The 14175-nt window shown below is 28.2% G+C and overlaps 2 protein-coding genes across 2 annotated transcripts; one reads left to right on the top strand and one right to left on the bottom strand.

The window, feature by feature from the left end:
- Window positions 1–3560: 3560 nt before the first annotated feature.
- Window positions 3561–5183, bottom strand: EIN_218690 (hypothetical protein; the record flags this gene model as incomplete). Its single annotated transcript, XM_004256260.1, has 1 exon — window positions 3561–5183. The coding sequence occupies one exon, from the start codon at window positions 5181–5183 to the stop codon at window positions 3561–3563; it is 1623 nt and encodes a 540-aa protein (XP_004256308.1).
- A 5937-nt stretch (window positions 5184–11120) lies between these two features.
- EIN_218680 (hypothetical protein) lies at window positions 11121–13889 on the top strand (the record flags this gene model as incomplete). The annotated part of the gene is made up of 1 exon (XM_004256259.1): window positions 11121–13889. One exon carries the CDS (start codon window positions 11121–11123, stop codon window positions 13887–13889), a length of 2769 nt encoding a protein of 922 aa, XP_004256307.1.
- Window positions 13890–14175: the final 286 nt, after the last annotated feature.

Below are 14175 nucleotides of genomic sequence, written 5' to 3'. Positions count from 1 at the left end.
TCCCGAGTCATGACATAAAAAATATTCACATATTATTTATGTGAATATTATTTGTATCATTGGTTAAAATATAACAGGAAAACAAATTAACAGTAAAAAGATAATATTTTTAATTATTAACACAACAAAAATTTTAACGCGATTATAAATTTAAATTATTACAGTTAGTTTCATTTTGTTTAATAATTTTTTCAAAATTATAATGTTTTGTTTCAAAATAATGATAAAAATGTACCTTTAATCAACACTGTTTCAAAACATAATTTATTGTTTCAAAAGAAAAACAATTGTTTCAAATTAATGAATAATTGTTTCATTAAATGATATATTTTACATTAATTATGACTAATTGTTGAAAAAACTTGTTTTTTTGTTTCAAATTTTTAATTATTTGTTTCAAAACTGTGTTTGAATTCTCAAAACAATAAACACAAAAAATTAAAAACCAGTTAAAGATCTTCCATTGCAAAAACTTTCACAGAAACAATATTAATAAAATTCATTACAATTCGTCTTATTTCAATTGGACTAATTTCATCAAAACACTTTGAGATGTTTTCAATCATATCTGTTATAGTCACATTATTCAATTTTCCAACTCGGACTTTCCATATTCCAAATACGTTTTCTATAGGGTTGCACTCTGGTGAGTAAGGCGCATTGAACAACACTTTGCACCCTCTGTCTTCTGCAAGTTGAACAATGTCATCTTTGTGGACTGAAGCATTGTCCATGACAAATACAATCCTGCTTCCATCCGTTGTGAATGCCTCAATGAGGAATTTAAAATATTTAATAAATATTTCCCCATTAATAGTTTGGTTAAATAAAGTACAATATTTTGAACCGGTATCACTTATAGCACAGACGCACGATAAATTAAATGTCGACAATGGTTGTTCACGAAAATGTTTTTTTCCTCTAACACCCCAATTTCTGGATCTGACATTGCCAACCTTCCAGTGACTCTCGTCGACAAAAACAACTTGATAACCCGAAGAAATAAATTGATCAAGTTCTCTTCTTTTTTGTACTCGTAGTAATTTGTTTTCCTGTGTGTTCGCTCTGGGACCTCTTATTGTGCACTCGGTAAAACTTAAAGGTGGAAGTTCGGCTACTTCCATTATGTCTGGGTCTTTGATATATCGACTTATTGTTGAAATCGACACTACTTTTATATTAGTTCTTATTTCATTCAAAACACTATCTGCCAAATGTTTTTTGGTTTCTCTTAGTGTTTTATTTTCTATTGTTAATTTATTGGCTATTTCGGTGAGTAACTCAGGAGAATATTTTGGTTTTCTTCCCACTTTTTGAGTTTGCGTAATATCAATACCACCTTTCAGATACTTCAAATACCGTTTGACCATTTGTTCATTCATTTTGCTTTTTTCTTGATAATATCGCCAATCTTTGATTTCTCCGTGTTCACAGTATTCATTATAAAGTCTGTTTTTCTGGGACTGGGTCGCTTTAACATAGATTCTTTTTTGTTCTGTTTGTTTTGTTGTAATTTGTGTGTCTCCAAATGGTTGTGTTTCAGTGTTCCGCAAACTACTTGATCTTGAAATTTCATCTGTAGTTCTCAATTGTGCAAGTGGTACTTCATCAAGAACTGGTTGTTGATGAGGATCTTCTTGATTCAAAAATGATTGGACATTGTCTCTATGAATGAACTGAAAAGTGTTAACTGCCATTGAAAATATAGATTTAAATGGTGTTTAAATACATTTTTTATTTTCCCAGTTAGTTATTGTCAAAATGTGTTTGTTTTCATTGTTTGTTTGTGTTTATTGTTTTGAGAATTCAAACACAGTTTTGAAACAAATAATTAAAAATTTGAAACAAAAAAACAAGTTTTTTCAACAATTAGTCATAATTAATGTAAAATATATCATTTAATGAAACAATTATTCATTAATTTGAAACAATTGTTTTTCTTTTGAAACAATAAATTATGTTTTGAAACAGTGTTGATTAAAGGTACATTTTTATCATTATTTTGAAACAAAACATTATAATTTTGAAAAAATTATTAAACAAAATGAAACTAACTGTAAATAACAGATATAAACTGTTTTTCAAAACTCTGTACTGGGATGCCCCGATTTTTTAGACAAATAATTTCTTAATAATTTTTCCTTTGCTTAACTTTCATTTTTTGTTATAAATATTTACTCAAAAAAACAAAATAACGAACCCGACTTTTTTAAATTTTACTTGACAAATAAATCTTGCACCAAAAATTTACTTGAAAAATATAAAAAACAAACTTGGGATTAAAATTTTGATTACCATAACACAATTTTTGCCAAAAACATAAAACACGACTTTATAATTAAATGTCCGTGTTTACAGAATCACCAAGTCGTGTTTTGGATAAAAATGAAAAGTACTAATGAGTAAAACAAGCATTGAGAGAGAAAAAATAACATTAAGACTTACAATTAAAAAAGTTTTATTTTTTATTTTTGAACTGTTTATTTTATTTAAGACTCTTTTGATTAATAAACTTGATTGTTTAAAGGTTTGTTTTTTGTTATCGATTACTTTTTTAATTGTTGAATTAAACAAAAACTTATTATTAATTAAAGTGTTGTATCATTTGATGCAATAATGTCCTTCATAACACCATTTGTTTATTGTTTTATTGTCGTTTATCTTGTGTTTATCTGAAAGATGGAATATTTCTTACGTTTAGTCACAAAATGAATCACTGACCAAATAACGAACCTGGAAAATCGGGAAAGATTTACCCAATATTTGGGTGATTTCCCGATTTTTTGTTCAATAATTGAAACTGTATTGATTTTTTAGGGGTTTAAACTGTGTACCGTTGTTGGTTCAACAAACAGGAAAATAAAAAATAAAACAAATAAAAAATAGTAAATAACGGGAAACTAGAACAAAGGGTTTATATAAATTTTGGAAACGGTACAGAGTTTTGGAAAACAGTTTACATTATTGTTAAAACGAATGTAATTGTTGAATATTTTCAGTTTATTATAATTTATATACAATTATATAATAATTGTATATAAAATTGTTATTCTCGATTATTTATAGTAAGTTCTGTGTAATTAGTATGATATTTAGTCAAGACAAAAAAATGTATATAAACAAATGTTGATAATTTCGTTGTGTAACTACATCATTTTTATATTTTTTTCATTTAATAGCTTTTTGTAGATCAAGACATATAGCAAGATATTAAAGACAATCAATTTGTTCTTAACAATCATTTTATTATTCACATATTACAGCACATAACAGTAAACATGTGTATTTTGATATTACCGTTTTATTTTTGATAAACTTAAACAAAAATGATGTTTATTAATTTTCAATATTTAAAAAACGATAGTTGGTGCATTAAATTTTACAATTTATCGTTACACTTATGTCTTAAAAAACATCAAAAAAGTGCTAAAAATTAAGTATGTGAACATGATATATATATAATAACACAAAAACTAAAAAAAATATGGTAATTTGTTTAAATCAATAATTTAAAATTCATTGATTGGTATTTCTATAAAATACTAATACTATTTTGGACATTAGTAGTATTTTATTATCCCATAATTTTCAATTGTTTGATTTGCTATAAACGCGTCGTTTGAATCCAAATTTGTCAGTTCATTTCCTTTCAATTGTTCAATACAACAATATGATAATTTCATTCTTTCAATTTTATCAAAGTGAATAGTGTTGATATAACTTTCATTTTCATCATTTCCCATTATTTTGACGTTTTGTACTTCGCCAAATTTCAGTTTAAATGGTGATGATCTCATTTCGTTTATTTTAAAAGTATTAATTTCGTTGTTATGAATACGTGAAAGATCAAAACTTTCTTTCACGTCATTAACAACAAAAGTTGTGTCATTCAAACAAACTTTGCCACAAAATACAAGTTGCCCAACTTTTTCTCCTTTTCTCAAAAACACAAGTTTTGATGTTTGCGTGACTGAAATGTCATAAGATAAACCTTCTCCAACTGCCATAAAAAACGTGTTTAAATATTTTTTACCTTTATACATTACATCAACACGACTTCTGTCACATTTATATTTCTTAACATTTTCACATTCAATTTCAACTTTGTCTCTTCCATGTTTTATAATTTTGACATCTTCAAGTTTGCACACAAGTGCTTTCACAGCGCCCTCAACACTTTTCATCTTTAAAATTTTAACTGTTTTCGGCATTATAAGCTCCACAAAACGCACTTCTTGCAAAACAACTATTTCCATGCAAAACTCCTCCTTCAAATTTGTGAAGTCAACTTTTATAACGGACGTTTTGTCGTCTTGTTGAGTGAAGTCTTTAACGACTTGGAGTTCTTTTGGAAGAGCTTTTTGTATGAAAGAGAAGAGATTTTTGTCGTTCAAATTCTTGTTGAGGACTTTAGTAACTGTGCGATACAATTCTTTTTCGCTTAGAAATGGGAGATAAGTGATGTTCTTTGTTTTGTACAGTGGTTCTAAAATAATGTCAGAAAGATAAGAGATGTATACACAGACGTTTGGAGGGAGTTTTGAAAGCTTTTGGACATCTTCAATGGACAACTCCGAGTTGACTGCAGCGAAGAACTGAATATTAAATTGTGTGTCGGACAGGTCTGAAAAATCGATGGCGGAAATTAAATTGGCATGATACGCAGCAGCAGAAAACGTCACAGTTCTCAGAGTTTTGTGGGTGATGATTTTCATGAAGTCTTCCATACAATCATTTCCTTTGAACCCAAATGTGACGGTTTTAAGTTGCACATACTTGCTGATATTATCTGCAAAAGTGTGGACTTCTTGTTCAAAGATGCGAAGTTTCCTCACACGTTTTGGAAACCACTCTGTCGACAAAAGTGAGGTCACACTTTTTGAAGGGCCTTGAGACTTTGGCGTCTTGTAATTTCGTCGTAACTCAATGATGAAAGTACCCAAATTCTCTAAGAAAGACAAATTATAGTCAACTTCATAAGGAAGGTACAAAGTCTCCAATTTTGGAAATAAAGTGACAATCTTTTGAATTGGAATGCTTTGAGGAAGATTAAATGGATTGATATACAAACTCTCTGATACATCACAAGACTTTTTGTTAATACAAACAAAATTTATAAGGTCTGAAAGTGTTGGGAGATATAAGACAACGTTTCGTAAATAAAATGGTTCAAGGCGTGTCATCCAATTGTTTTTTTAAGTGAAATAACTATCATTTTATTTTTTTTGTATTCGAATTAAAATTAAATTTATTAAATTAATTTTATACAAAAAATACTTTTCTAATACGAGAGTTTCAACTTACTATTAAAATACTATTTGAATAACAATGAACAAGTTTTCTTATTTATTATTAAATAATGGTTTAGATATAATTTTTTATATTTAGTTTTTTAAATGGTATAAAAATTATCAATTATTAGTCGAAACCATAACACTGGTCGAAACCTTAGTGACAAAAGTGAATTTTTTAAAAAAATACTTCAGTATCGACACTTTGCCTTATGCAAGACTTTAATTTATGGATATTAGTTAAAAAAAATTATAATAAATTAAAACTGAAATAGATCTTATGGTGTTTTTGGTTAGAAATAATTAAATAATATAATAGTTTTTTTATTCTTAATTTAACAATAATAATATATGACATAAGGCAAAGTTGTGCATAAGACTAAGTGACTATAATGTATTATTTTTGATGGAAAATGAATATATTTATATAAAGACAATATTAAAAGTGTCGTATAGCATAAATGGTTGTACTCTTGGTTTTGTGGTTTTTTTGATTGTTTGTTGAATTTTTATTTGTGTTTTTTATTCACATTTTTAAAAGTATATGACTTGAATCACAAATGTACAACTATTTTATGATAGTCTTCACATTATCATTTATTAATGCATTTGTTGTAGTGTATAATTGGTCTTATATTAATAAGATAAAAAGGAAAACAAAATAGAAAAGAACAAATACTCGGGTAACAAACAAATTATTTGATATTTTGAGAAATTTTGATAAATTTGATAAATTTGCTAATTCTAAACACGAAACAAAATGCATCACCACAGTTTATTTCTGGCTTTTCAAGTCCAACTAATATGAAGAAAGCCTTGGATACAGCGAACTTACCACAAAGATCCTCCGAACCTTTTCACGTGAAGATCATTTTATGGTAATATTACATTCAGTTTGAGTAAAACACCAAATGGTACAAGTATATAGCCAAAAGAGATTCCAAATTTTTGGCAAGTCATGGGAATAAAAGAGCAACTTTAGGAGAGATATTGTTGTATAAACAACTCAAAAGCTTTAACCAATACATCTCAACCACCACAATAACCAACTTCACCAACCCTACAATCAAGCCAACCCTTTTCCATCAAAGGAAATAACAAGAGCAGTCGTTCGAAAAAGAACTTGTATCACAAAGACCTCCAGAGATTCCTGACGAAAGTAATTGAAATATTTTTATAAATTGTTAAATATATAATATTTTATAATAACACAACTTATTAATTAAAATACAATGAAATGATTGTATCACGAATTCTAACACATTTTTGAAATCAACAATACCAGTCAAATGTGTCTCTTTGTTTATAATCCAGCATTAAAAGCATCTATTTGTCATAAAGTAAATGTGGAAATAGTTTGTTTTAGTAATAAAAGTTATTTGCAATTTATAAAAATTCAGATTCAAAAATATATTTTTAATGTCGTACAAACCAGTTATCTATTTGTTGTACTTCAAATAAACACTTTTGACTGTAGTTATTTTTAATAAATTTATTATAATTACTCAATTTGTATTTTTTGAAATAGAAATAGGAAAAAAGGAAGTTTTTTGTTTATAAATTTATCAAGTTTGTTTTTGGCTTGTATTTTTTAAATTTGTATAGTTCAAATATAATTTGTATAATTAAAATTTTTTTGTTAAAAACAAAGTTTGGGTATAAAAACAAAAAAATTATCATCTATCCGCCACAATGATGAGTTTTAGTGTGATCAACCATGATAAATACAAACGTCTTCATCTCTGAGTGGCCTTTAAATATCAAAAGACAATTTTACTTTATGAAAATCAGTGACTTAACACTTAATGTTATGTTAACTTTTTGAAAGCAAATAATAATAATAATAATAATAATAATAATAATAATAATAATAATAATAATAATAATAATAATAATAATAATAATAATAATAATAATAATAATAATAATAATAATAATAATAATAATAATAATAATAATAATAAATTATAGTTAATTTATTGAACTTGTTTTTAAAATGAATGAGATTTTTTCCTTCACAATAGTTTTTATTTTCAAACCGAAAATCTATTTTTCAAACATTTAAAAATAATAAAACATAAATGAATTAGCTATAAATTATAGTAAATTAATAAGGACAATTGTTTCGAGGAGCAGTTTCAGGCTTTGTTAATTCCATTGGGAAAGGTTCAAACAGTATTTCTTCGTCATATTTTTCTTTTTCTTTTTGAAAGAATTTTTCAGGACATCTGATTGGGTGTGGGTTTTCCTTATTAGTCCTTGGGTCATAACAAATTCTAAAATCTCTTACTAGGTTTCTATATTGACAAAAGAAGACCGGTTCTTCTCCATACACGTTTTGTAAAATAACTTTCAAGTCTCGAATCTTATACAATTTATTTGTCTTAACTTTAAGTTCACTTTGTTTTAATATCTACCAAGCGTCATAGCTGTTAAATAGATGAATTGCAGTTTTCATGTATTCGATTACCCCGCGTGGTCCGTGATAAATTTGCATTGCACACGTTCCGTGTATGTCAAATTGGTACATTGCATATCCACATTGTTGAAATGACATCCAATTTTGGTGAATCATTTCAACAAGTGGTCGATTTTTGAAAATGATATTTTCTACACGTTTAAAGTCCAGTTTGAATAGGCAACACCTCAATTTTGCATTAACCCTAATCTGAGGCCAAAACCCGTTTAACATAAATCCTTCTTTGACAAAAGGTGTTGTTTTTGTGATGGCACAGTGTCCGCCTTTACACCTATTACCAGGCCAGAATTGAACAAGTGCAATAGATTGTATTTTTCCTTCAAATTTTATATAACTTTTACACATTTGATAATAAGTGAATTCGTTAATCAGAGGAGGATATTTAACAGGTTAAGGCTCTTTTGCTGAACTTTGAACTATTTCTTGTGTCCGAAATCTTTTTGTTTTTCTTTCTTGTCTTTCCCCCTCTCTTTGACTTGGCTTTGGTACAGGGTGTCTTATTGGTTGTTGAATGGGTTGTTGAACTGTTTTTGGTTTAGCTCCTAAATCTTGATAAGCTCCTGGATATCTTAACTGTTGTTGAGGATGTCTAAGTGGATATAATGGTTGAGGAGGCAAAGGTTGCTGTTGTGGTGGAAACAATTGATACTGTTGTTGAGGTTGAAAGGTTCTTGTGAAAGGGATTTGAAAGCCACTCGGACTTGGTTGTGGAGGTAAAGGTACTTGTAAACCTTCTTGATGTTGAACAATAAGTATATTTAGACCAACTTGAGTTGGCTGTTGCCTTGGAACAAAAGGTTGTGATTTTGGATTTAAATGAAATCTTGGACGAACATTTTGTGGAAATAAATTGTACTGACTTTGTGAACGAGAGTTTGAGGGAGAAAGTGGCCTAAAGAAGACATTTCAGGAAATTCTTTTGGTTTTTCCTTTTTATCACCATCTTGTTGTTTTTCTGGTTGGTCAAATGCACATATAAAAGAAAAGAGCAGTACAAAGCTGATCATTTCAAAAATATTTTATAAGTCCAATATTTATTTTAATTGAATTATTTTTCCTTCAAATTGAGGATGAACTTGTTTTTATTTTCATAACATAAAACTTCTAGAAGTTAAAATAATAAAATTAAAAAAACAAAAAGGTATTAAAATTCACAATTATTTCTTGGTGCAGTTTGAGGATCTAAAAGGTAATAGGGAAACTTTTTCAACATTATTTTGTCGTTACAAGATTTCTTTTCGTCTCGATATACTTTTGGTGAGAACTCAATTGGTGTTGGATTGAATTTGTCAAGTTTAGTATCATAACACACTGTGATTGAATATAAATAGATCTTTTCTTTACACATAAAAGGCATAACTCCGTACGCTTCTTTTAACACATTTTTCAATTTTTCGATATTGTACAAATTTTCTGTTTTTACATGTAAATGACTTTCAGAAAGAACTTTAAATTCATCGACTTTTTTTAAATTTAAACGCAACACGAAAAAATCGACCATTTGGACCAATATATATTCTTACAGCACAACTGCTTTGTTTATCAAATTTATATCCAGCATAACAACATTTTTCAATGGACATCAATTGACTCAATACTTTTTCATATACATTTAGAGTGTTAACAATCATTTTCAACCTTTTCAACGACGTGAATGTTCCAACAACAGAATAAATGCCGGTTTGAACTGAATTGCGGCCACAACCCATGAAACCAGAACCCCTCTTTTCAATTAAAGATAAACACGTGTTTTTTTTCTGTGGACAAAAGTAAGTTAATAATAAGTTATATAACACATAATAATAAATTGAAGCAAATGTTTATTTGTTATTAATGTTATGACAGAACAATTAAGCACACTATTATTTGAACAACAATTATGCTCTTACTTTTCGTTTTTTTCTTCTCTTGACAAAAAATAAATAGTTTCAAAGAATAAAAATAATTATAGCAAACGTTAAATAATTTTGGGTTTTGATATTCTAGTTATTGTTGTAACAACACTATCAGTATATCAATATTACGCAAAATTTTTGAGCTTGTTATTTATTTGATTTTTAATGAATGAAGGCTTGACTTTGAAAAAATTGGCATTTTTATATAAGCTTTTTATAATAAGATGCATTTTTGGGATCGATCACATGTTTTTCAAAAACAATTATTTTGTTGTTTCAAAAATTGTATAACATTTTTATGTTTAAATAATCTTCAAGTAAAAAATAATTTTTGAAGCAGAATCTATCCCCTTTTTACTTGGAAAAACAATCGAAATTTATTATAAAATACCACTTTTCAAAAATTATAAACAAAATAAATGCAGAATTTCGGGACACCACAATACAGATTTAAAAAACAGTTTATTAAAAATACGAAAAATAAAAGAAAAAAATACTATTTAATGTGTCTAAGTTTATGGCTTAAATTTATACATCTATAAATTTAAAAATATTAGTGATTTATCAGAACCATTTCAATATTCAATTTTTATGAATAATTTGGGTGTTTCATTTAAAAACTTTCCAGTAATTTAGACTGTTTTAAATACAATAAATTTTTTAAAAAACAAGAGTTTGTTGTAAAATGTTGTCACAGTCGTTAACGTTGTCCTTTTTATCAGTTTATAAACAAATATTTGTTTAAAAACCCTGGAATTCGGTGAAAAGTGAAAAATTTGGGAAAAAAACTTAAACAACGATTATTTTAAATTTTGAACATGATCCCGATATTTTACAATTTTCATTTACCAAAAAGCCCAGGACAACGTTTTGCAACTAACTCTGTTTTCTAAAACTTAGTTATTTTTGTATGATTTATCCAACTTTTATTATTAATTTGAATCTTGACTTTATTTTTTTCATGTTTTTAAAAAAACATAAAAATAAAATATTCATCTTTATATATCAAAAATGGTCCATCTTGAAAGGTTTTTTCTAACAAATGTCGCAATTTATTTAAACGAAATTACTTCACTTCTTCCGTTTATGCTTGTTTCAAAGACGTGTTGTTCTGCTCTTCAGTCGTTGTATATCAACCCGTCATTCAAAGTTATTACACCTTCTGATGTCACCGACCTTCCAGGCCGTTCAGTTGGTTGCTTTATGGAGCAACTTCTTCACCACGTGTCATCATTTGTTAAGTATTTTCCAAAGCTACAGACCCTTCACATTCCTTCACTATTTTATCACATTCCACATAACATTTTTCAAAAAGTTACTTTGATAGAAACTGATAGACTGCATTGTAACACCGAACATTGTTTATATTCATATATTACAAGAGAATTTGGAAATGTTTATACAATTAGAAAATATTATAATGAAAAATTAGAAAAGGGGTGTGCTGGAGATATCATGTTTGAACACGACGGAGTATTTATTGAAAAATTGAAGACACTTTCAGTCACCGATTCTTATACTTTTGATTATATATTTACAGGTAAAAAGAATTTTGAAAAACTTGAGTGGATCTATTTTGACTTGACTCAAATAGATGTTACAGAGTATAAAAAAGTCATCAAAAATCTATTTGCTCTTAAACAAATAGAAGTTACTTGTAACTTGGAAGATGCCAAAGACGTTTATGTAAATATTCCCAACGTTCGATGGGTGTTTTACATCAAAGAATGTGAAGATAAAAATTATGAAGAAGAAACCAAAATCGAAATTTTCAATTTTATAAAAACAGTAGGAAAACTGGTGTTGGACTTTAAAGAGAATTTTGCTGTGAATGGCGCAATTTTTGAGAATATAGAAAATGCCGAAATTGTCGATAAAAATTATTTAAAATATTCAGAAATGTTTAAACAATATCAGATGTATCCCACAGAAGCAGTTGTTAGTACTACAAATTCTATGAATACAATTCAATTTAATTGTATTCAAAAAGTAGATTCAAAAGTGGATAAACATAACATAAATAAAGATGTCATAGATCTTCATGGATGCCCACTTACATACATCACCGTTGATACAAATAAATGTGTTGATGTCGCAGCAAGTGTGAAAAAGGTGAAAACATCACAACGAGTAATTAATTTATACTCAACCACTCAAACAACAATAGAAGTGTGTTTTAAAGATGTTGAAAAAAAGCAAAAAAGTGGAAATGTTGAGTATACACCACTATCTGTGATAGTGAACGTTACGGGTAAAACTACAGTCGACATTGATAAAATTTGTTTAAAAGATTACACAACAGTAAAAGCAGTTGTAGTTCGAGGGGTCTCTGATTTCAATTTTGATATTTTTGAGATGTTAGATGAGCTGACAGTAACAGTAACAGAACCACTAGATATTTCCGAGTCAAATGACAATTCAATTTTATTGAGTAATGATGATCAAGATGATAATAATAATAAAACACATAAAAATCAACGTGTCAGCGGAAATTTACACGAAAGTGATAAAGACTATTATAACGATATAAAAATTGCAATTGATCTTTCAAATTTACACATCAAAAAACTCACATTAATTTCATGTAATGATTGTAACATCAAAATACCGACAACTACAACTTCTCTTTCTATTACAACAAGTTGTGGATGTTATATAACTTCATCTTCTTTTTGGTTTCTTGACAAATTTGATATCGACAAAGATTCAAAGTGTATTTATTGTACCAACATCCGATATAATCACAAACTGGCTGTCTATAATTACGACTGGCGGTATATGTGTATCGAGTGTGATGAATATCGTGTATTCACTGATGTACCAAATGACGGTGTTGTATTGACAAGGTTGTATGAAAATCGTGATTATCATGATTACCCGACATGTCATGCCACAGAGCTTGGAACGATGTTTCTTAGTGCAAATACAGAACACGACTGTAACTCTTGGTATTGCGTGACAACTCAAATTAAAAATATCCAACACGGTGCATTTAAAAATTGGAAACAAGGCAGATGTGTTGTGTTCAAAGCGCCACTTTTGAAGATCCCCAATGAATGTTTTACAAACAGCGAAAATATTAAGGAAATAGTTCTTCCACCGACTATTCAAACACTCGGAAGAAGAGCTTTTTACAACTGTAAAAGTCTCAAAACTATTAATATTCCAAGCAATGTCAAATGTCTTGGAAACAAACTCTTTTGTGGGTGTTCAAGTTTGTCGTACATCCAACTTCCAAGTAAAATCACAAAACTTGAAAAAATGTGTTTTAAAAATTGCAGAAATTTAAAAATCGTCGAGACACAAAACAAAATTATGGTATTGGGTGAAGACTGCTTTGTCGGGTGCGAATCTCTAAAACTTGATTTCTCATTTATAATGGAAAAATTTTCACCAATCGAATTATCAAAATGCCACTTCAAAAATTGTAAGTGGTTGACTTCATTTGACATTCCATCGTCTGTGACACACATTGGAGATGACTGTTTCTTTGGATGCACCGGGTTAACAGAAATGACTATTCCCTACACAGTAATTTCCATGGGAAGTCGTGTATTCAACGAGTGTAGTAATTTAAAAACATTGTACGTTTCTGATGAAATACAGATGGCTAAACACTGGTTTAATGGATTAAATAACATCGAAACTCTTCATTTACCATTGTGTGTTGATAAACTGTGTGACTTCAGATTTTTTAATATGAAAATGTTGAAATCAGTAAATCTTCCAACCACGTTGGAAACCGTTGGAATTGGATGCTTTAAAGGATGTGTATCACTCACAACAATAACAATACCTGACGGTGTCTCTTATATTCCAACTTCGTGTTTTGAGGGATGTGGGTTGGTTAAATTAGTATGTAAGGCGAAGCGATTTGGTAACAAATGTTTTTACGACTGTGAAGATTTGGAAGAAGTTTTTACAGAGGCAGATACCGTTGGTGACGAAGCCTTCATGAATTGTATAAATCTCGTTAAATTTATTAATAACAGAAATTTGTCTGTTGGAAAAGGGTGTTTTAAAAACTGTGGGAAACTTAAAAAATTTGTTGGTAAAATAAAAAAGGTGTCAGTTGGTTGTTTCATGTTTTGTTCAAGTCTGAAATCGTTGGAAATAGAAGAAGATGCAACTTTGGATAGATCATGTTTTTATTATTGTAAAACGTTAAACATTAATACAAATTGGAAAAACATTGAAATCGCTTACTCTTTCAATGATAATTAATCGACTGTTTGTTTGAAATTTATCTGATGTTTACATTGTGGGATATATTACCAAATAGCAGTTTAAATATTCATAAAATAATACTAACTTTATTACAAAAGTAAAATATTTTTAAAACCATCTTATATTATATTATATACATTAAATGACGTTGTTATAAGTATAGACTAGTAATGTTAATAAAAATCTGATAAATAAATTGTGTAAAAAGATAGAAATGGCAAATATTAAATCACTATTTGTAATAACCATTTATTACAGAATTATTTGATAATATGATATTTTT

This window comes from Entamoeba invadens, assembly GCF_000330505.1.
Source record: "Entamoeba invadens IP1 unplaced genomic scaffold scaff_1105074726211, whole genome shotgun sequence".
NCBI lineage: Eukaryota > Evosea > Mastigamoebida > Endamoebidae > Entamoeba > Entamoeba invadens.
The sequence above is the reverse complement of the archived record's forward strand: the minus strand, read 5'-3'. Positions and strand labels throughout refer to the sequence as shown.